This window comes from Clinocottus analis, unplaced genomic scaffold (genome assembly GCF_023055335.1).
Source record: "Clinocottus analis isolate CAN_PGR_092001 unplaced genomic scaffold, fCliAna1.0.p SCAF_8, whole genome shotgun sequence".
In the NCBI taxonomy this organism is placed as follows: domain Eukaryota; kingdom Metazoa; phylum Chordata; class Actinopteri; order Perciformes; family Cottidae; genus Clinocottus; species Clinocottus analis.
The window spans coordinates 6,797,691-6,822,412 of NW_027176240.1; the positions used below are offsets into that span (position 1 = coordinate 6,797,691).

General features: G+C 39.7%; 2 protein-coding genes across 4 annotated transcripts in view; one reads left to right on the plus strand and one right to left on the minus strand.

Annotated features, from left to right (window-relative positions):
• rgs7a (regulator of G protein signaling 7a) overlaps positions 1 to 17,735 on the minus strand; it is a 51,630-nt gene extending 33,895 nt beyond the window's left edge. Inside the window, exons 1-2 of one of the 3 annotated variants that reach the window (XM_068567717.1) lie at positions 17,524 to 17,735; positions 16,481 to 16,602 (exon numbers count right to left, since the gene is read on the minus strand). In XM_068567717.1, coding sequence (XP_068423818.1) covers positions 16,481 to 16,558 — 78 coding nt within the window. In that variant the 5' untranslated portion in view covers positions 16,559 to 16,602; positions 17,524 to 17,735. Of the gene's footprint in view, positions 1 to 16,480; positions 16,603 to 17,358; positions 17,381 to 17,521 lie in introns of those variants that run through there. The other 2 variants (XM_068567718.1, XM_068567716.1) reach the window with 2 other exon arrangements.
• A 3,391-nt stretch (positions 17,736 to 21,126) lies between these two features.
• On the plus strand, positions 21,127 to 24,440 carry LOC137780003 (ubiquitin-conjugating enzyme E2 2-like). The gene is made up of 7 exons (XM_068568304.1): positions 21,127 to 21,285; positions 21,767 to 21,830; positions 22,010 to 22,041; positions 22,385 to 22,462; positions 22,649 to 22,754; positions 23,852 to 23,945; positions 24,036 to 24,440. The coding sequence occupies exons 1-7, from the start codon at positions 21,262 to 21,264 to the stop codon at positions 24,079 to 24,081; spliced, it is 444 nt and encodes a 147-aa protein (XP_068424405.1). The 5' UTR covers positions 21,127 to 21,261; the 3' UTR covers positions 24,082 to 24,440.
• Positions 24,441 to 24,722: the final 282 nt, after the last annotated feature.

Genomic DNA, 24,722 nt, shown 5'->3' on the forward strand with positions numbered 1-24,722 from the left:
TTGTTGTCTTTATTGCCTGTATTAATCTCATCACCAGCGGCTTCTTGTTCACATTGATAGTAGCACTCCCGAGGCTGGACCTTCTTCACTTTTCTGTCTCCAGCTGACGCGATTTTCTAGACACAGAGTTCTGCCTATTTCTAAATCCACTGTGATCTGGTGTTCCTGGCTGGTGGTGGGATAATGTTCCTAGGGCAAGGCCTCTCTCTCGCGTTCTCACTCTCATCTCCTTGGTGGGCGGGCAGTGGGCGTGATGACTAAGCCAAGGTTGGCCATGTGCGAGAACATAATCCACTGAAAGCCAATATCCCTCCTGCCCACCTACCGTGATTTCAATATTCAAACAGCGTGCAACCCTAAATTAGTAGATAAAGTAAGAAGAAAGCGACAGTACTTTTAGATAAATTGGCAAAAAATAGAACTACATATTGAAATACTAACGGTTTCAAAAAGATGCCGACAGGAATATTATCACACTTAAAAGAAAACATGCTACCATCTATTCATCAGCCATGCACAAACAATTACAATGAAAAAGTGATAGAAGATGCATTCGTGATTAGCAATCAGCAGACACAAAGGGGATTTGTACTTAATCGTCTTGCTTTTATTTTTGGTGGTTAAACAGTGCCGTCTGGACATGGGAATAATGTAGTGTTAAATGAAATCGCCCGTCGAGTTAATCCTTCATCAAGGCAAGCCTGTTAGCGCTTTCCAAACTGTCTGGCTTTGCATTTCAGGAGTCTTATCATTGGGCACCAGAGAGCATGTTTACTCGGGCCAAACGGAGGGACGAGGATGAGAGGGAAACAAAGGGAGATCCAGGGAGGGATGCTGGGTGTGGAAACGGATGAACTGGGAATAAAAAAATAATGGGAGTATGCAGTCTATTTTTAGATTCAGAAAACATGAGCGAGGTAGGAGGGGAGGGGGGGGACCAGAGGGGGGGCGGCTCACTCCTCTCTCCATGCCCCTCACTTCCCACATTCCTCCTTGGCACGTGCAACAGACACTCAGGACGGCTCTGTGTGCCGTGAATACCAATAAGAGAGAAGCAGCTGGATACTGGCACGCTGACATTCTTCTGCCTTCCCCTGTCTGCAGAACCGAGACAGGACGAGGACTGGGTATCTGACGAGACATGTCCACTTCAGAGGACACGGCAGTCGGGATAGACAATAAACCGATAAGGGCAGACGGTTTGACGCGAGTGACACTTGAACTACGGAGCAATGACGATAATGGACGATAGGCTTTGTCGAACCACTCAAACCTGCTGTCACTTGTGGAGTGATTCAGACCGTCATCAGGTAGAACAGCGGGGTGATTTGTCTGACACGTAGATGGAAACTTTATCACCGCTACGGTTGGTCGATACAATTTAGAGGATATTTGCTAAGCAAATTGTGCAGTAATTCCAGACATGATAACTATTTGCAAAACTTGTCAAAATATTGTGATTGAAATCTTATGCATCCACCTTCACCCTGACACATCCTCTTTCACTTGCTCCAACATCAGCTCTTCCATTTACACATATTGCTGACAGGAAGGAAAGCCGATATCAACAAATCAAATCAGTCCGTTGCAAGGAATAGAGAGCCGTCCTTCCATATCCTATTGCATTGTTAATCCCGACCTTGTCTTTTTTGATGCTGCTCAAGCTTAGATCACATGTTTCATCTTTTGTCAAGCAAAGGCAGCAAAGAAAGAAGAGGCAGTGCTGCCAATATGCATGTCCACGAGATCGGTGGTGGGGCTTTATTGGCAGATGGGAAACACTGTTAACAGTGTCCAGCCTCTGATTTACAGGCCGAGCGGAGATGAGATAGAGGACCTGAAACACAGTATGTTCTAATTAAAATAGTAGGTGTACTGTCAAAAAGAGTAAGCATACTATTTGAGAAAATGGTACATTAGTAATATTAGAAAAATGCCCAGAAAGCTTTAAATCCTATTTCTGTATATGTATTTTTTGATTGATGTAGTTTTAAGTAAAAGGTGCGTAAGCTCAGCCACTCTACTACAGGCAGTGGTCGGAGAAAGATGCAGGTATTTCACTTAAGTAAAAGTAGCAATACTATTATGTAAATATGCTCTGTTACAATTTAAGGTCCTACATTAAAAATCATACTCACAAGTACCAGCAACAAAATATATGTAATATTCCAAACGGCAAAGTATTCATCACGGAGAATGGCCCACTTTAAAATCAAATGTATTATATCACTGAATTATAATTAGTGATGCATTTAAGTGTACATCACTTGAATGTTGCAGCCGGTAAATAGAATATCATAGAATATATATTGTTGTTGTCCATAAGAGGGGAACATGTGTCTTCAGCTCACCACACAAAGGAAACAACAACATAAAAAGCAGAGAGGACGTTAATAATTGAAGCACCTCGAAAGAGCCATATGACGCATTAAAACAATTCATATCAGTGTCTGCGTCTTAAATCCTCTTCAGTCATTTCTCTGAGTTAAGAATATTGATGGCACTCAGTCGCCAGAGGGACTCTAAAGCTCCTCCCGGAGATCAAGAGCTCAAACCGGCTGAAGAGAAGATGGGAGCAATCTGCCAGTACACTCCTCGCTTTCTTCCTCTTCCTCCCTGTAAAAGAAAATGAAGTCAAGGCCATTTTGGGGTGCAAACCCTTTTACTTGCCATTGACTTGTTACTATAAAGTTTGTTCTCAGATCTACAGTCGACATGTCTTCATTAGGCTGAAAACACTCTCAATTGCTTTGTTCACGAGTTTTAAAATAGAGCTAATTGTATTTGCTCTGTGCGCTGCTGGCGTTTTGAAGTGGAGTTGTGTGAGTTGTTTTTGCGTCGGTGTATAACTTACAGTAGATGACAGTCGTCCCACCCCCAGTGTGGAGAAACAGACTAAAGCACCATCACAGGAGCGTCACAATGTGTTGCTGTGGACAGCGAAATGTGTGTAAGCCACTTCAAAGTAAGGCTAACCTAAAATAGGCTCATCAATTTAAGTGTACGCTATATTTAGACTATTTTCCGACAGGGAATTGAACTCAATGCCACTCTATTAACAAAAACAGTTCCCCATTGGAATATAGCTTAATATAGCGTACGCCTAAATGAATATTGACTTTTTTAGGTGGGTCTGTCTTTAATGGGGTAAAAAAACATGTTGCTGCTCCCCCCGTCCACAGCAGTACATTACCTAGTACTCCCTCCTGTCTGTTTCTCCAAACTGAGGGTTTTGGTGATCGTCATCTACTGTCAGTAATACACTGTCAATGGATATGTAACCCCACTTCCAAACTATCCCTTTAATCCATAATAATGAATCAAAATGAAATAGTTAAGTTACATTTTGTATTATTAAAGGAAAAGCTATGAAGTAACAAGTGACTAAAGCAATTAAACACCTGTAAAGTGTTATAATATTTGCCTCCGAGATGTAGTTAAGTGTAAAAGTAGCATACAATGGAAATACTCACGTTAAAGTCTCAACATTGAACTCAAGACAGTGCTTCCTTGTTATTTTCCATCACTGCCTGCAGGTTGTCATGGACTGAGCAGCACATTTTAAAAGTGTGTGAGTGTCAAAAGTAAGGATACACACACACACACACACTCATGTTCTGTCACTCTGTGAGCTAAGGGTGTGCTGGACACAGAGTTGAAGTGTTTGAGATAATAACATTTGACAGACGGCTGGTGTGGTTGTCATGGGGATTCCAACAGAGCAGTCATCACAGTGCAAACAAATCGGACGGCAGGAGAAAGCACAACCATCGCAGAGAGGAATCTCTCCATTAGCTGATCAGCGATGGCACACTGGAACGAGGAGCATTTGTGAACCTAAATGAGTAGAATAAGGGTTATCGAGATGAGAAATTCTACTGAAAGTAGTGGCGGAGTAATTTAGTTTGAGATGTTGGCCGTATTATGCCGAAAAACAGCACACACTGCATTATTTTACAAGATAAACTCTACCCACACTTACTATGTAATGCACTGCATTTACTGTAAGCCTCTGGGGAACAAGACTATCTCCACGAAATATATTAACAATCCACTGATTTCAGTCTGAATCAAATGACCAATATCCATAGAACCACACGCTGAGCATTGCTAAAAACATTTATGTGTTACAAATATTCAAATATATTTGAAAGAATATTGTTTATCATGTATTTCCATGCCACCAATTTGCTCCATCCGAACAGCTGTGACTAATCGTCTTGTTTAAACTGCTGCCTGGACACGAAAGACGGCCTTTGACTCAATTTGAAGAGGCCAAAAAATATTCCATGAAGATCCTAATTTACCTTTTTCAACCGAAATAACTCTCTCTCTCAACTACGCCTCCAAATATTGAAATAATATATTGAAAATAATTTAGGCTACTTTGTATTTTTCGTTCAGAACAGCAAGCGCAGTTAAATAAACTCTACTTCTTCCATATTGTATTATACCTCACTAAATGCAGTACCTCAAACATGCATTCTTTGTCATGACCAGCAGGGGGCGACTCTTCTGGTCGTAAAAATAAGTCTTAAGGTAAAGAAGTCTATGAGAAAATGACTTGACTTCTCTCTCGATTTATTACCTCATCAAACATTATGTACATGAGTTTATGTCTTAGACACTCTTCTTTAATACATAATGATGTTCATTTAGTAAATTATGGTCCCATTTAAAGTAAAATAAACAATAAAACAGGGTACGCTTTATGGCTTGGCTACATTGTGATTGACAGCTCGATTGACAGGTTTGTACTGGGTGGTGTCCGGGTGTTTTCATCTAACAGCTTCAACTCTTTCACAGTGTTTTCAGCTGATATTGTATATTGTACTGAGCTCCACCCTTTCGAGTCGCTTCTGGTCGCAGAAAGCCAAGATGGCGACGGCCAAAATGTCAAAATCAAGGTTTCAAAACACACATACTGGTTAGTGATGTCACAGTGACCACGTCCACTATACAATCTATGATTTAAATATAACAGAAACTCTCAACCATATAATAGTTCAATTGAAGGATATGATTTAAAGCGTGTTGAAGCAGACACATACACACATAGCCAAGCTGTTTAGGAAACTCACACCCCAGCTGTATACATTTGGTTTGCTGCTGCCATATGTTGCTGCATTTAGCACAGAAAAGACACAAGATGAGAAAAAATAGCAGCAGCCGATTGAGTCAAGATGGCGCCCGGGGTTTATAGACTGCGCTTTACTGTGGATGGCTGTGCTTCCTAAGCTGAACTAATGGTTGTGAAGCTGTGAGTCTCAGTAGGCTGCAGGTGGAAGCTGATCAACACAGTGCAACCTGCCAGCTCAGAGTGTGTGTGTTCGTGTCTGTCTGCCACAGTGAAGTTGCGAAGTGCGCGGTTTCAGACAAAGGTGAGCTTCAGTCTGTTTGGAAAATGACGATTATGTGTCAAAACGTATGAAAATGTACCCTTTGGAACGATGGTTGTTTGACTCTTATTATTTAGCTGGTATTGGATTTGCGCAATGGCGCTCAGTCATGGCAGGCTAATCACTGAGACATGATTGCTTTTTGGAGAATAGCTCCTCATTGTTGAGAGCGGCACCGAGCTGCAGGGGGACAATAAGGACAGCGCTCTCAGTTACAGTTACAGTCAATTTGGATGGAAAATGCCACAGCCAATAGTTGTTGTTTAAAGAGAGTTCCCAATAAAGCTCTGAGTCACGAGTGAATCATTTCACACAGGAGGAGAGATGACGACGCTCCGGCAGGGTGTAAAAACATTCCTCTCCCTTTCTCTCTGCGAGGATAAAAGCTAACTGGAGTGGCATGGGCTCTGACTAGGGCTCTGATGACTTCAGAGAGAGGCGAGGGATGTGAGGAGGGGACAGACAGAGGTGGATGGGTGCCTCACTGGAGTGTGTGTGTGTGCGTGTGTGTGTGTGTGTGTGTGTGTGGGGTGGGTCGTGTGCGTCATGGTGAGTGTGTGAGAGACAAAGAGACAAAGTTAGTGTGATGTTGTGAGTATATGAGAAACATCAAAGACCTGAAACTGAACAAAAAAGGGCATGAGATAGGGGGGGTGGATAAAAGGCATAGAAATGGAAAGGGCAAAGTGTGAACACCAGCGTGAGAGACAGACGGTGAGTGAAACTGGAATGAAAAAGTCCGACGTCTAGACTTGAGAGACAGACAGAGACAGAATGAGAGAGACAGACAGACAGACAGACAGACAGACAGACAGACAGACAGACAGTCAGACAGACAGACAGACAGACAGACAGACAGACAGACAGACAGACAGACAGACAGACAGACAGAGAAGGGAGGTAACGCATGACATACTAACAATATTCCTTATTTCTATTTACTTGACGTGCACATATGACTTTAGCTTTGGCAATGATTTGAGATTAAATAAACAAAGGTTGTTTTGGAGAACGGCATTCCTCCAATATTTAATTTTTCTTTGGCAGGATGCGTTACTGAATGTTTTGCAATTAAGAGAAATTAGGTGGCAGCGTAGTCGTTCAAGTTCCACATAATGGATCTGATGTCTATTTAACTATTATTCTTCACAACCAAAATGGTATCTACATTCTAAATAAAATGCATAAATACATTCACGTTCATAGTCTAAAGATTGAAGCCACAACAGAAAGAAAATGCTTCAGACTTGTCTTAAAATAAAAAGGAAGCACTTTCAATAGACTGAATGCAAGGATGTAAACCTATATGGAAGGGATGCAATTAAAAAACAAAGAAACCGATAGGATACCAAGTTTCTAGGATGAACAGAGACACAATGTCTAAAGCATTAAGACATAGAGACGAGCAGGCGAGCGGGAACTTATACGTGGTTGACTTTAGTGTGGGAAGAATCGCACCGTCAACAGAAACAGCGAGGAGCATTACAAGGAGCGACCGCACGGACTTAGTTGAGGATGACGTGTTTATAGATGGATGGTCAAGAGAGGAGGCACGCAGCTCTAAACGATGACACGTATAGATGTATCTACGGGGTTAATAAAACGGTCACTGTCTTGCTCCTTTAAATGTTACCCCTCTCCGTTTCCCGTTCGTCCTAATGGAGCATCTCTGCCCTCATTCAGGCCATCAAACTGGATTCATTCACAACTCTGGCCTGGGTCCTCCTGTAATCTTTTGCGAAATGTCGAGCGGGAATTAAATGACTGGACGGAGGCGAGGCCTGAGTCAGCCTCTATCTTAATGCCCAGGCTTCCTTGGACCCTTATATAACCCTAACAGACAGGACTAAAGGCTTCAGCTGTGGCAGCCTATACAGAAGGGAGAGCTTAGAGCAAAACAGACTGAAGCATCTCTTCACTGTCTTCACAGAACGGCTCAAACCATCTCCCAGTGAAGACCGCTATTAAATATTCTAACTGTCGTTTGAGGCTAAACGATGTCAAAATTCTTGATTTCATACACTGCATATTTTCTGCTCCGACTCTGTTCATTTGCAGTTATGATTTATGCTCGCTGGCAGCATTTAGTGCCAACGGAGGAACTACTGTGGCATTTGGTTTTTAATATACAAATAATGGCGATGTTTTGGAGATTGAAGATCCAGGTCCTGTTTTATACTAAAGACAAATGTAGAATTTTGTCATGTTCAACCACGATCATTCCGTAACATCAGCCTAAAATAAACCATACTTCAAATGAATAGTCCCACCTTTTTAGACATATGCATATTCATTATTCTGTGGAGTTAAATGCCAAGATTTATATCACTCTCATATTTGTACCTTCACTGTGAAGCTGGAGCCAGCAGCCAGTTAGCCAATGAAGGATGGAAAGAAAATCTGCCAACCGGCATCTCTAACGCTCACTAATTAGCACATTATATCTAATTTATTCAATCCGTACAAACATGTATAACGTGTTAATTAGAGAGTTTTGACGCTAGCTGGGCAGAACAGACAGAAGTGAGAGTGGTATTGAGCCTCTTTTACAAGTGAATAAACCTATTTCTAACAGAGAAATAAAACAATTAAAAGAGCACTTGGAATAACGGTTGCGTCACCGTGTTGAAGTTGTGACAGGAGGTATTACCAGAAGATTTCTCTCCAGTGCTTGAAAGTCATTTCGTTGACGCCAGTTAGAAGACTTAAGTGTCAGAGTACTGTTGTCAATTCCTTTGGTTTGGGTAAGAGCTCGAGCTGTTGTATTTTGTACAAACTGAAGCTGTCTGATGGTCTTGTTCGGAAAGGCCTGAAAACAGTTGTCAACCCTGCTGATAGCAAAAGCCTGAACACATTTTAAAAAAATCATATTTTGACATAAAGCCTCCGGGTTTGGCTTTTTGAGATGGTAAAATGAGGACTTAGTTATTGCTTCCACATGGTTTTTAAAACAGGTTTGTGAAGACACAAAGGCCCTTTATGGATCATTTTCATTTTGTCTTTATTCCGCCAAAGAACATTTGGAGACATCTGCTAATTTGGTCGATGCATTTGGGTATCATCAGCATGGCTATAATAATAAAGTGGCAGAATATAAAGGCCCAACAATGAACCCCTGTGGGACACCTCATGTGGTTTACAATGGAAACAAAAACTCCTGTTGGGTGAATATGATCTGAACCACTTGATAACAATACCTGCATGTCCAACTCAATGTTCCAGTCTGTGCTGTCGTGCAGGGTGTTACGTTCAACTGTGTCAAAGGCTGCACTTTGGTCCAGTGGCAATACGACTGATGTTTCAGTGTTGTGATTACCGAAGGAAGCCGGACTCAAAGTATTCAAAGTCCCCATTTGATTTGATGAAGTTATTTGTTTTACGATGGAGAAAATACTTGTTCTGCATCTGGGCTCCTACTATAGGCCCAATGTTCATGACACGTGGCACAATGGTGTAGCATGGGCCGAGGAAGGACCAATTACATTTTGGAGCAGACTGGAAATACGGACAAAAAAACTAATTATTTTTCACTTTTGTTAACATTGCACGATAAGGAATGACCTTGGCAAAGGTCTGCGCTCTCCGAGTTAAGAGTATATATTCTGTCTGATGTCTTCAATATTCCCCCCTAACAAAGACGCAAACTCATTGCCAACCTTGAAGGGGGCTAGTTAACTTCTCGACAGTTGCAAATGTAGCACTCAGGACTTCCTTTTCAGGAATGTTAAATGTTGTTTCCATGGTACTTTCTGTTTGTTGTTGGTCTTAACTTTTACTGGAGCAAAGTCATCCATCAGACCAACTGCGTAAACAAAGCATAGAAGCTCTTATTTCGACACACACAGAGGGAGAGCGATTCTCTGCTCAGGACGTCAACGCCCCACTATATCTATACAAAGCAAATAGTTCATGTTCTAAAATGAATGCTCTGAGTTTCACATTTAGCCCCTTTTAAAGAGTCCATTATACAAATCCCCAAAAGCTACAGTTTGACAGGAAATGTTGCAGGTTTTAAACATTTTTTCTGCAAAGAATTTAAAAAAAATAGTTTCCCCAAATAATTGTATGAGAACAATGGGCAATTTAATGGCACTGGCTTCCAGCCCAACATAGTATGTAGATGCAAACAAAGCTTGATGAATGGCAATAGCCACTTCTACTGACTAATTGCCCAGACTATCAAAGAAAGAATGATTATTCAGATGTGGAAAGTGATAGATTAACAGTGATAACTCTGATACCTTCCCTGTGCGCCTTTCTTTTCTGTTCATTTTGTCGTTTCATATTATCTCTTTGAAGACTAAAAAGTAGGACAGTGGAGAAGGAAGGACTCACAGAAAATGTACTGAACACATACACAAAATTGTTTGTTATTCAAGCAAGAAAGCCTCCAGTCAATTATGGTGTTTGTGGAATGCGTCACTTATAGATGGCATTGTTACGAGACGCAGCATTGCCGCGTGGATTCTCACAGCCCCCGTCGTATGATGGCAGCCTTTCTAATTGCCATTTAGGTATTGACGTCAGCAAAGACAGTCAAAATGGATTAGTTTTAAACACACAAAGCCATAAATGCCAAATTTACATCCAACCGTGTCTGCCAAACACCCACACTTTCCCTCAATTGTGTATGCAAAAACGAACATGGATGTTTCCACACACAGGAAGAGAACTCGCCTGGCTGGCAAGCTGACATACAAAGAGCCCTACTTCACACACAAAGATTTCTCTCTGATCTGGCAATTATAGATCATCCCACCTCACCCCCTCCTCGCTCTCTTTCTCTCGGTCTTCCTGATCTTCTGATTGCAGATAGAGGGAGACAGGCAGTACAAGAACCCTTCAATCTGGCTCTCAACTGAGAAAAAGCCGAAAATGTATTCAGTTGCCGCCGCTTTATGACTCACAAACAACATAGTATGGTTGGGAAATTGTATTGATAACGGTGCAGGCAGATATGGGTCACGTTTAACAGATGCAAATTAGGCATGGATTGAAAAACGCTTTCCAATGAGGGGATCTCTGCTGAATTTGTTGTAGTCTAAACTAAGTCTGCCGTATTAATAACGGCCGCAGTTCTGCATCATCTAACATTACTGTATTACCGCTGTGTTGCAGTGATGCAGAGGGAGACGAGGGAAAGTCTTGTTCCTGCAAAATGATCTCTTGTTCACAGCCACTTAATCAATTGACAAAATCAATAGCACGCACTAATACCATTGCCCTGTTTGTTATTTGTTCGTTCATTACTTCATTCCTGAGTCGCACTAAAAGGATATGGTTCAAATCTCATAGTGCGGCATCAACTCCCTTTTCACGTTCCTGGAGCTGAAAATTCAGATCAGATGCTAATATTGTGCGAAGAAAAGCTTGGAAAAGAAATGTTGATAATCTTTTTGACCTGACCTTTGACCACAATTATTCTCTCTTGCATAATTATTCCCGTTGCAGTATAGTTACATGCAAAAGCTATTTCTGGCTGACAGCAGCTTAAGAAGAAGAAGAAGGAGAAGAGGAGGAGGAGGAAGAAGAAGAAGAAGAAGAAGAAGAAGAAGAAGAAGAAGAAGAAGAAGAAGAAGAAGAAGAAGAAGAAGAAGAAGAAGAAGAAGAAGAAGAAGAAGAGGTTTTTTTGGCATTTGCTACATAGACATTGGGAAATGTGGCCACATGGGACTCTGATGTTTGTATCCATGACATGTACTATTTGATCTAATGACGTGAAATCGTCTGCGTGACTGTGTTGAATGATAATTTTGCTTTTGACTTGATTTAACTTTTGCTTATTACAAGTACGAGGGGCAAATTGAAACCGCCGTCAAGGACATTAAAGCTGATGATTCTGATGATTATTTCATGCATATATTCACCACTGACTCGTTTATTTTTCTAGTGTATGTAAAGGCATTACTGGCAACAACATGTCTATAGTTGTACATCTACTATCAGGTCAAATAGCTTCATATAAAAGTTTCAATAAAAATACTTTATGTTGGATTGTTCTGTTATATGACAATTGTTTGCAGTTAGCTTTTTAACAAATTGTCAAGTGGTGCGAGAACAATACAAAAACACATCATTGTTATCTGCAGAAAAGTTTCATCAGGGACCAATTACTGCAGAGATGCACCGTATTGACATTTATGTAAGCACCCAGAATTTAAAACAGTACTCTCCCATAGGAACTAATGCAAACAATAAGTGCGGGACATATGTTGCATGGGCTCAGTGGGAAGAAACGCAACATAAAAAATAAATACATATAGAAATCATTGGCTTCACATAGAGACAGAAGACTAGAGACTGCTAGAAGAAAAATTACTGAATTACAAATGCCCGTCTGCAGCTCACATGTAAGTAAGAGTGGGCTGTCAGACACTACAACGCAGAGGAAGAACAATAGATATGTCAGTACTACTAAAAAAGTGTAAGACTAAGTCCTTCAAATGAACATTTTCAAGAAAAGACGAATATTGTAGCATTTGGATCAATAACATATTACATTTCAAGACAAATAACTAGCGGAGACAAATGTTTTTGTTGCACTGAAAAGCTCCGTTCATTTTTCTGGGGTGGGAGGAGTAAGAGAATAATGTTCTACCAGAACATATCTCACATTTTGACTCGATTGCATCAGAAAACTTGCGATTGCAAAAAGTAAATATGCTGCACCGTTTTTAAATGTGTTTACGAATGTGTCAAAGCACAAATGATGTTGTCAAGATGGGTGTTAACTGTGTCTTCAGCCTCTGTGCTCATTTTAAGATTTTTTTTTTTTACTTGCTGAATAAAGTTGTAGGTGAGTACTGACTTTCACTTTCGGAGGATGAAGTGAATGTTGAGAAAACTCTCTATACTATTTCTCCCTAAACTTTATGTGAAATCTAATCATTAAAATACGACTGTGTTCTCTTTCCTCTTTCTTACCGCTCACTAAATTACAATCAGCACACACTGTCGCATACCTACAAAGACACATACACACACACACACACACACAGCGCCGGCTGCTCGCTCCTCGTGCTGAGTGGCTAAGAACTTCACCAGAGCTGTTTTCGGCTCCCATAAAAAATTCAGGACCCTCTCTTAGCAACATTCGCCCTACATACAGCAGACACACATGCTCGCACATGCATCAAAGCATTATTCATGGTGCACACATCTGAGCAGGCATGAAAACACACACACACACACACACACACGTACACGTACACACACATACTGTACACTCGGGTACATTTGATAATATACAGAAACCCTGACAAGTGTAATGGGAGAACAGAAAGACATCCCAAAAGGCTTTCATGGCAGGTCTTTCTGGTCAGTAATGATCTAGAGTCCAGATCATGTGTGAGGGTCTAGGCTCTAGACCCTCACACATGCAGTGCAACCATTGAAGCTGCCCACTGAACATTTTAATGGCTTTTCTTGATAAATAGGAGGAGTTCTGACATCTCACTTGTAGTTAGGGTCACTGACGACTGTTGTCAATAAATCAGTTCATCACGAAGCCAGCTGTGTGTGTGTGTGTGTGTTTGTACATCTGTTTCATCAAAGGCATGTGTATAAATGCTGTGTGTGTGTGTGTGTGTGTGTGTGTGTGTGTGTGTGTGTGTGTGTAATTGTATGTTTGCATTTTTGATACATCTTGTGGATGTGCATTCAAGCGAGGCGCCCGTGTGCATGCCTCCCTTAGGAAAACAGACGTCTCCTCACAAATCTCCACAGCATGCAGGTCAACACCTCAGCTCACCCATCTATTTTCATTAAGGCGTTAATGACAGGAGTGGAGGAGTGGACGGGCAAGAGACACGGAGAGTTCAAGGATGTAGTCGTGCTCCCAGTGGAAAGACTATTAAATCAGAATCTGCGGTCCTTTACCATCAAGCTCATATTACGTAATCCTTCCACTAGTACAGAGAGCGACATGGACGACGTGTTTTTGTAGGCCAACACCGGAAGTTTGCATCGCACTGGTTTTCTCGACCAAACGCCAATGGAATTTTTCTATTGGATTTTAGATTATTGTATGAAGCACTTGTTACAGACTGGCTCTTTTGAGACTCATAAAAGGTTCAAAATTCAAGCGATGGGTGTTTACTTTTGTAGTTGATATTGTGGAACAAAACAAAACATTAAAATATCTTAAACCACATCCCTTACTTTAGGCAACTTAAACAAAAAAAAACACTGACTTGGAGGTAAGGGAACTGGCAGTGTTCAAATGAAAACTCATTTTCAGGTTGTAGGGCTCATTCCTACAGCACTCTATGCACTACTATATGTACTACTATATGTGCTACTATATGTACTACTATAATTGCTACTAGCACAATTTCAACTATCAAGTACTTACATTTTGTAAAGAATTGCACAGCGTATTTATGATTCTCCTGCACAAGATGTCTGAACAGCAAAACAGAACATAAAAGCATGTTTCCCACTTGAGAATTGAGCCCGTTTAGCGAGGCCCAGTCAGTGTGGGTTGCAACACCTCTGCCAAGTAATCTCCATCTGAAAAGCATTTGGGGCACCTGTTCATCCCAGCCGTATCCACACGTCTCCAGACAGCTCTCCTCCAATTGCAGTTTTGAATTAAACCCACTCCAAAAACACAATTTCCTCTTCACTGCCGCCACCATGTTCTTTCATTCTGCAATGCATCTAGGTCAGTCAGTGTGCTGAGCCAAGCTGCGGCCATGTGTGGTCAAGTGTTGAGAAGTGAAGAACTTGATGGTTTCATGACGAAGATATAAATCCGACCAAACATTTGAGAATAAACAGACCCTTGACCCTTAGTTTTGAAGACATAATATAACAACTTGAAGGAAAAAGCTGCAAAGTAAACAAGTGAGCTTTTGATATTGGTTCTAAAGATCCTTCATGGCATGATTGAAAAAGCTGGACTTTCAGATCAATAGCAGGAAAAAAGCAAAAGACTTCACATGTTATTAAATTGCTGGCAAGACCTTAAGTGTATATTTAATATTCAGGATGCGTCTCGCTTTCATGCCTTTCGCATATTTTAAAACTGTTTTATATTAAAAGGGAGACACCCCGGGCAAACATATCATTTTTCATTCACTGGTCAATTTGTTTGGGTTATTTTGCTTCTGTGAGACTTGGAAAAGAACACATCCAGAATAACTATTTAGCATATTATTATATTTAATATTTCTTAAAAGTAATGTCAAACAAATCATTGTATTCTTCACCTGTAGTGTTCCAGAAAATATGGGTTTCGCAATATATGTATTCACACCAAACTTTCTAGTTTTATTCCTTTCTATAATCTCTGTAAAAAAACAACAACTTTTACCTCTAATATGTCAACTAAATTACACAAGAATGTTGAAGCCTGCCTCATTCAGTGTCCACATTTCGGTTTTGGATATGTATGTAAATAAGCACATATTTGATAATATAATACCTAATTTGTATATCAACATACATGATCTGAAAACTTGTAACACAAAAGAAATGTGTAATTGTCTTAGTGGAAGAAATCAGCTGGAGAAGTGTCATGGTAGAATCTGTTTGTTTTTTTCAACTATTCCCCTGGAATTCTATTTAATAAGAGATATGTTTTCCTTCAACATTACAAGGGATGAAAAAAAACCACTCACATGAATCTACCTCCTTCATCCTCACTATTTGGCTTACTTATGAACAGGCTAGTTTATCGACCAGTCCTCCTGCTTTGGGACGATGAAAATTGTGACTTAGAAAATAAAAAAAAACAACCTTTCTGAAACATTTCTGCTTAGCAGCACTTCCCCGCAGATCTAGTCCCACGCTGGCAGTACCATTGCCGAACACACTGCGAGTGCTATAAAAGACCCTCAATCTATGATATCATGCTAAGCGTATTCCCTTCCTGGTGTGCAGATGCTGTCACAGATGGAATGGGACTATTCGCTCAAGGGTGAAGAGAATGAAATGAAGAAATTCACTCAACGCTTGAGTCATCCACAAGTAAGTTGAGAAAACGGTCACTTCATTGGTACATCTGAGAGTGAAGTAAAGCATTACATTGTCCACATACACACAGCTGCTGTTGCTCTGGTGTGATACTGTAGACATCAAATACATTTGCAGAAAGCTGGAATCCAGCCTCACTTGATTATGGAATGATGACACCTGGTATGACTTAATTAAGTATTTGATTTTATCTGCAAGACGTGTGACACGTACAACATGGTTCTTATTAAAGGATGTCAGAGAAATACGCTAACAATAAGACAATAATGACACCACCAGGGAACAGAAGCCCTGTTGGTAGCGAGAGCAATTTTCAGAACGGTTTATTTGTAGGATAATCTTACATTTAGCTGTTTGCATCAAGGGAGAAGAAACGATTAAAACCAAATGAGTGTTTGAGGAGCAGTGCAAACACCCTCATATGTATACATATATTTATATATAGGCTAATTTTGGGCCTCAAAGTAAATACACATTATCTTCCCGGCAGATTATTATTTTATTAACCAGTTTGATGTTTGGAGCAGTGCTGCATTGAGGTGTCTCAGCATAGGGCCAGTTCACTGCCCTCCCTTTTTCAAATTCTCTAATGTAAAAACAGATTTAACAGGAAAATGATACACCGCTAACAGTGTAATGCACAATTGTTAAAAAAAATAAATTAAAAAGCCTGTGGCTTTCTTTGGGTTCTATTAATGTCCATCAGTTAAAAAGCCATCCTCCAAACATGTTCGCAGTCAAAGCTGATGGTTTAACTGAAAAGTGTGTGTGTGTGTGCGTGTGTGTGTGTGTGTGTGTGTGTGTGTGTGTGTGTGTGTGTGTGTGTGTGTGTGTGTGTGTGTGTGTGTGTGTCTAAGAGACAGAGCATGATATGCATGTTGTGAATTGCATGTTCTGTCCGTGCTCTCATCAAGCTGGCGTAGCATTACAACCCTAAATCAACCATGGCACAAGAACACTATCTCGCCATTAGTAATAGCAATTTATATTGCACAGCTCATCGTTAAGTAAATTGACGCAAGAGAGCCACACACACACACACTCTCCCACACACACACACACATACACACACACGTGCAGACTAAAAATAGCAGCTGCCTTACCTTTCTGTACACTATCATGTTGGGGGACTCATCCGCTACCCCGTTGGTCCCCTGCCCACCGCTGTTGGTCTGTGCCATGATCCAGTGAGTAAATCTGCCACTGGAAATGTCAGGTGCTCCTGTTGTGGACAGAATGGATATTTTGGTTCATCAGAAGAACAATGGAGCCTGAACGTGACTTGCCTTTGCGTTGCCAAGAAGAGATCAATTTACATAACTTGGATCACATTTTAACATATTTGACATTTCCACATGGAACAGATGTGCAGAGCTCCAATTCGGCTACATGTGTTCATGTTTTACAAGGTCTTGACAAGGACATGATTTGGGTTTTGCACAAGGTTATTGGTACAATTTGAATTCCCAGTGCACGGGGCAAAAGTTACACTTAAACAGCAATGATTGCTAACATGTTATCACTCTTTTCTCTGTTGCATTCATTGTGCACAAAACAGAGCTCATCTTTTCCTGTTTGTTTTGATATCAGAGGCTGCAGCAGACAATCCTCGACTCCTACATGGCACCGTGCATCCTAAGATTGCAATGGCAAGATAAGGTGAGGTGAAGACCCGGACCCTGACAACGATAAATGCAGTGAAACAACAACAACACGCCGTTCACGGAGAAGGTATAATTCAGTTCATACACGTCCATTCGGGTAAACAGTCGTAGTCGAGACGTGCAAGATTGTGGAAACGAAACGGATATCGTACGCACGTTACAGCTTCATCATTATTTCTTCACCACACGACACCCACACGACATCCTTGGGAGCTTTAGTCTGCAACACTAAATAGCCCATAGCACGCAAACAGCGAAGTCATGAAACCTGCTCTTAACATGAGGCCGTCATCTCTACTATGCTGTGTTTTTCTCACCACAAGCCACTGCCCATTACCAGCACCTTGGACAGCTACCGCAAACCGCCCTCGCCTGTTGTTGTCTTAATCACGAATAGCGCGTAAATACACTGACAACACAGCGGCATCGGTCACCGGAGGAGAATGGAGGGAGGTGCGGGGGGGGTGGGGGGAGGCTTACCTGAAAAAAAAACGTGCCGCCCGCTGTAGGAGTCCTGAATCCTTGCAGAGGTGGAAACCTGGTCCGTCGCGTTCAGTGTGTCAACTGGCAGACATAGGTATGCGAGGATCGTTCATTGGCAGCGTGAAGAGGCAGACATTCGGTGGACACTTGGTGTGGCACAGCTCTCTGTCTCTATCTCTCCTCTCGCCTCCAAACGATGCTCAGAAGCACGGGCGCGCCGCCTCGGAGCGCCGCGAACGCGCATCGATCCATGACCAATCGCGTGTGAGGAATAAATTACAACGCGTTTTGGAGATATATCTAGTTTCCCCCCAAGTCAAAGTGTACTGCTATGCATTGCGGTGGTCTTATGCTGGCCTCGAAAGCTGGGACAAGATGGAATATCTTCGCACTTGCAATCTTTATCAAAGGTCGTGAGGGGACAAAAGAAATCACTAGTTTCATTTCCCTTTCTTTTCTGAACAGGGGAACTAACTCGAATATGTAGACTGCTGCTGTTGTTGTTGTTGTTGTTGTTGCAGTTGAACGTAAAGGGATATTCAGCAGAAATGAACTGAAATCGTTTGAAACACTGAGGAACTTATAGGCTTTACTTCATGTTTACTTCATATTTCCACTCTACCAAATTGCACATAAACCTATACAAAAGACAGATACAACACAATGCAGTTCTGCAATAAATTAAACTACACTGATAAAGACAGCCTGTTACAGGACTATAGTGCAGTATAATTAGCACATGATAATGCATCAGTATTCAATTATCATTGAACATGATCAAATTACATAGGCAAATAATGGGTATTGACAGAGCTCATTTTACGTATTACTTTTAATATAATTATTTTACATTGTAAAATACATATTGATGTAAATGACTACACATACTGATATAAGTAGGATCTGAATACTTCCCCCACTACACAGTGGTGCTCAATGACAGTCATTGAGGTGCCAACCTTTGAAGAAACCTTGTATAAACTATTACCATATGAGCATCTGATTGATGAACGTCACTCTCATTTCAACAGTTTTTAAATCTTTTTTTTAATAAAGTCAAGTAGTTAACATGTGCCTTTTAGTTTTTTCACCAACAAGGTTTCTATAACAATCAGAACACAATAATTAACATAAATACTGAGACACAGTTTTTGTGCCAAATCAAGATTAACTGTCTTCTTTGACATACCCTGGAATAACATACATGTAGATGAAACATAAAAGGAGCAACCTGACCTTGTCAAAATCTTTATTTTGACTCTAAATGTTAACAGTAATAAACAACAGTCAAAATCAGGGCTGCATTTTGAGAGATTATGCAGTAATAGTCTTTTTTTCTGACACTATTTCAACAAAAAACAGATAAGCATTAATTTCAGAAAAAAATATTTTCACTTGGGTATTTTACTCAAATTCAGCACTTGCATTTTATAGCAATTTCCATGTAACTAACTGCACAGACTGCAAATGTTAGAAATTAAGTTTATATGATTCAATGCATTCAGTGTTGTAGATGTAAATGGATAGATACATGAATAGAAAATCTCTTCATATGCTGCAATCTGTGACTTTGAGGTATATGCAGTAGTCCAGGCGTGAATGATAACAGATGTGCCCCTCCACGCTATATATACTGTATGCATCTGTATGTTTGCTCATCTTCCACTTCGCTCTCTCGGGACTTGGACTCTGCAAGATGAACCTAAATATTCAGTTCACTCGTTTTCCCTTTGAGCTCCAACATCAGAATTACAACAATGTACAACCATAAAGAATGATTTTATACCAGCTTTGTGAAGCTATCAGGTTACAACGCCAAACAGAAAAACAACTTTCTGCCTTGGGAGATACTGAGTCAACTGATGTCCATATTTAATTTTGTCTTTGCAATATTTACTTGTTAGCATATCATCTGTTATGATAATCATCTGTTTATGTGCTGTAGCTTTTCCAAAGTCATTTTATTAATCCATAAAAACATGCAACCAGATGCTGCTTCAATAGTAAATACATCAATTTTAAACTTTGAATTTTTCGGGAAATGATTGCGAAAGTTACCTTTTATTAAGCTCAACAACAACATAAATGTTAATTTTGTTCTTAACCATTTTCCTTTTGACTGATAAATAACTTTTGTCTGATTTGTGATTCAGAGAAAGTATCAGTTTGTGCTTCAGGATATATAAATATATAAACAAGCAACCGTTGCTGAAGTCCATGCTGTTAAAATGACCAAAAACGAGTTTCTCTAAATCTTCAATGGATATAAATTAATATACTATAAACTATTTATAGATCTGATGCAAGACGATGCAATTATTGTCTTAATGTGGTTGATAAGGCTCAACTCTGATTCCATTATAACATCAACATTTCTAACTGACTTTCAGTCTTGTATTGCATTGGTATCCATGAAGTGAGTTTGGAGTCATTTGCAGGATTACAGAATTGTATATATATATATACAATTCTGTAATGTGTATATATTTGAGTTATTTTCATTCTATTTTAATACATTTTAGCATCCATTTCAGTACATTTTAAATTGTTGTTTTCGCTCCTGTGTAAGAAACGTATAATATAAATAAACTTACGTTCCCTTGTTTTTATACAAAATATATCTAGCAATATGTCATGGTAAGGATGATGTCATCCCTAAATGTTCCCTCACCCCTCACCCTCAAAATGCTCCGTTACAATTACAGCTCATTATTCATTTGCACGAAACCTTTCCTCAAAACACTGAAAAGGGATGTTTGAATATTTCAATGGATGCCAAGCTATCAACGTCTAATGAGTGAAGTTGACAATATTGTCAGGTTTGGCATTTCAAATGTTCCTCAGGTCAGTAATAACAATGGCAAAAAAAATAAAACAGAATGCCATTATCTCTATGTATAATACAGTATTTGTAAACACAATGAACAAAGACAAAGCCAATACTTCACAATTTCAGGCCAGGGTTATGGACTGTAACCATGCAGTGAAATGCATGCACACCTCAATATTGTATATTTTATAAAGATGTATTTGTTCCTTAATGTCTCCCTTTCATTGTGAAAATAGGAGTCCACTCTAAAGTAACTATTTACATTAGGTTTACCTATTTATGGTAACCTATCCACAATGCAACAATTTCACCACATTTATGAAAGTGGCTACATTGAACTTTATCAAAACCTATTTATTAATCAAAAATTTAGCAAAGGCCCATATCATAGATAGAAGAAAAATATTGTCTGTTTTTTCTTCATAGGTAGGTCAAAATAAAGTCAAAATAAGAAACACAACTAAGAATGGCATTAGTGTGGGTCACATACTATCTTTTATTTATTACATTTTTGTATTCTTAAATTTAACATATTTAGAAAATAAGGAGACTTAAAGGTGCACTCAGCATATAATAACAGTTTATTATTGTGCCTCAATGGCGTAGTTTTTCTTGGCTATTAAAGGTTTGTTCTAAACTTTACTATATTTGGTAAGTTTACCGTTATTTCCCGAGTGGTTTCCATTGGATGAACTGGGTCCATGTCTGTGACGGCGATAGAGGCTGAAAACTCAAATTCCCACAATGCACCGCTCCATACTTCATCGTCGAACAAAAACGCGGAAACAAAAGAAATAATCAGTTTGTCATAACAAATAAGACCGGTTCGACCTAAAGTGAGCTTAGCTGTAGCTGACAGCTGTCAAAGGTAACACTAGCTTCGCTTAACATATCTGAAAGACTTGCCATGGCCCTAAAAAGAATAAGGAAGGTATGTATTTATTTTCTTTAATGTACAGAAGCGGTTTGGGGCGATGCGGGGAAACTACGCAATAGCATCTGTGTGCTAACCTAACGCACCAGCGTGAATGCTTCCACGAGAGGATAACGTTCATGGATTCACGACGCAGCTTTTACTTCTCCGATATGTAGCATATGTCTCTGGCGAAGACACGTACCCAGGAGCCAGTTAGCTAACATGAAGTGAAGCGGTTCAACTTAAAAGGAAGCTAACTTCCAGCTAACTGCGAGCTAAAGTTGGCCTAACGAGCGGTGTCAACGCCCTGTCCGTTTGGGACGTGGGCCACTTTTCAATATGATTTAATGAGCTACCCGACCTTTTAGCTTGCTGGTCCCTTACGCTCGTTTACAGTTGAGCAGACGGAGATGTTTTATTTTTCTTTGGAATCATGGATGTTACATTGCGATAGAAGCCGTCAAACTCTGAAAATGTTGTTTGTTCATTTGTACAGGAGTTACAAGACTTGGGGAAGGATCCTCCAGCTTCATGTTCAGCTGGACCTGTAGGGGATGACTGTAAGTTTGAGATCCCTGCACACGTAGTGTTAAAAAACCCTGACATTTTCCAAATTGTAATGCTGTAATCTGTCGTTATTGTTTGTGTTGCATTGTTGCAGATTTGTTGGTGTAAAGCCTTGATACAAACACAAATGTTCACACAGATTGTGTTGTCTTTCTGTCTTTCTTTCTTTTAGTGTTCCACTGGCAAGCCACCATCACGGGACCGGTGAGCTTTTTCTGGATTAGTTTCCTAGATTTAGATTTTTTTTTTTTTTTTTAATTTTAACCAAGCTTCTTCTGGATCTTTAGACAATACTGGTTTCTGTTGACTTTACAGCCCTTTCTATTCTGTATTGAAAGCACAGACTGGCACACTCCATCCCAGTGTTTGTCTCTAAAGCATTTCTCTATGGCATTTCTTAGACAATAGGAAAAGGGGAAATGCTATAAGGCCATACTTTAAACAAATGAGATGCAACACCTATGTAGTTGCTCCCTCAAAACTAACAGTACTTGATCCTATACAGTACTAGGCATAATTTAACAATTCCTTTCCCTTTCTATTTTAGAATGACAGCCCGTATCATGGAGGAGTCTTCTTCCTTTCTGTCCATTTCCCCACCGACTATCCCTTTAAACCACCAAAGGTAAGATTATTTATCTTCGATATTTAGTAGCTCAAAACAACATCACCTTGTTAAAATGGGCATTTTACACTATTTTCAGAAATGGAACAAACGATTAATCAAAAATTGATAGTAAAAATTGTTAGACCCACTCACATGATCAGAAAGTAATTTAATCTATTAATGCTTTGTTTGTTGTTTTTATAGCTGGCCTTTACGACGAAGATTTACCACCCAAACATCAACAGCAATGGTAGCATCTGCCTTGACATCTTGAGGTCGCAGTGGTCCCCTGCTCTTACAGTATCAAAAGGTAACCAACATATTCATTTCGCCTGTGTAAATGTCCTCATGGAAAGGTTTTTCCTTTAAATAAAATATATAAAGTTAAATTATATCTCAACTATATTAAGTTAGTTTTTAAATTTAACTGGATCAATTATATATACTCTTATAGTAATTCAATGTGTTTCTCATTTCGAGCACAATATCGGCAGGATAAATGGTGTACTTTTCAAAAAACTACTTTAACCGCATTGTCTTTGCCCTGCAGCTTTAAATTTAGCTCATTCAGGTGTGAAGTGATGTCAACTAAAAAAGCCATGTGCAGGGACTTTATCTGGTTATGGAAACCTCTTGTTTCAGCTCTATTTCCTCCGCTGTCATGGTTAGGAAGTGATTGAATCTGATGGATCATATTTATTATATTTATTTTTCTTTGCCTGGAGATGAGCTGAACGAGTGTCATAAAGACGAGAAAAGCTGTGCCTCCTTAAAATAGAAGCGCACTGTTCATATGTAATAATTCACATAGATGGATAGATTGATGGATGGATGGATGGATGGATCTGTGTCCAGATACAACTTGGTCTGGAGCCGAACCGCGGCCCGCCTAGTAGTGACCCCTGGCTAGTCACCAGCACTTTGTAAGATCTGGTTTGTACCTAAGGTTTATTTAGAAGTCACAAGGAATTAGGCAGAACATATACTTGAGAGGGAATGGCATAGATGTTGAATTCCATCAAAAACAGCAAGGCAGTGATGCCCATTTGGTGAAACAATGCTATCAGCAAATCTTGCATAGTTTCGATTTCCAGCCTCTATGCACACCCTAAACCTGTGGCCTGTGCTTTTGTCACTTTGAAACATTAAAAATAGTTAAATTGCACATTTTGTACTGGACAATTGGAGTAGAACATAGGATGTTCATATATCTGTGTTGAAAGTAATGGATAAAAACACACTTTTTAAACTGATGAGATTTTGATAGAAAGGTGCATGAAATCAAAGCTTGTCCATTTTGTATTTAAATTGGTTTATGGTTTATATAGAATTAATGAAGGAGTTGGAAGCCGTTTATAATCTAATTGAAACTTGTGTACATACTAATTTATGGACTTTTTCTTCCAGTTTTATTATCCATATGCTCCTTGCTATGTGACCCAAACCCAGATGATCCCCTAGTCCCAGACATTGCGCACATCTACAAATCGGACCGACCAAGGTGAGTACAAAAACAATCAGGTTTATAATGAGGAAATACTTTAAACGGTCAACTCGTATTGAGAAACTTGTTATTCTTCTTTCTCTATAGGTACAACCAAGTAGCCAAAGAATGGACTGAGAGGTATGCAATGTGAGGAACTGGAGTTTCAGCAACAATGACGCATCCCTAAACACCTCAAAATATGACAGTACTGTTTCAACTGCTCATCCACTGGTTCTAGTTGAGGTGTGTTATTCGCTTGAAGCACTTTCTCTACTTGGACTTTACTTGACTTAACTGTTTTTACTGTTTATCTTATTTGCCCCTTAAATTTGCGTCATTATAATTTGTTGTGGTGTGATGGCCTGATTCTGCTTTTCTTTTAAGAGATTTATATTGTACAAGACCTTACTGGATTTATTTTTCATTATTTTGCATTAAAGACAATAATCGATACGTGAGTTGCAACTTGTTTCTTGGCTATACACATGAGTAAACTGAAATTGTGAACCATCTTGTTGTGGCATAAAATGTTTGATTCAGTCTACACTACAGTATATTTATATAACCAACAAATCAGCCTGCCCCTTACTCTACTATTCACATGGCCACTAGGTGGTAGCCTTTACTGTTTACCACTCAAGTCTTTTACATCAGGACCTTTCTCTCCTGGACAATTTTGTATTCACATTTGTGTCTCATTTAATTCATGCCCATTTGTTAAGTAGTTATTCATGTGGATAGTGGCCATTACAGTGTCATGCTTCAGCAAGGAAAGTGTCTATGGAAATTAGA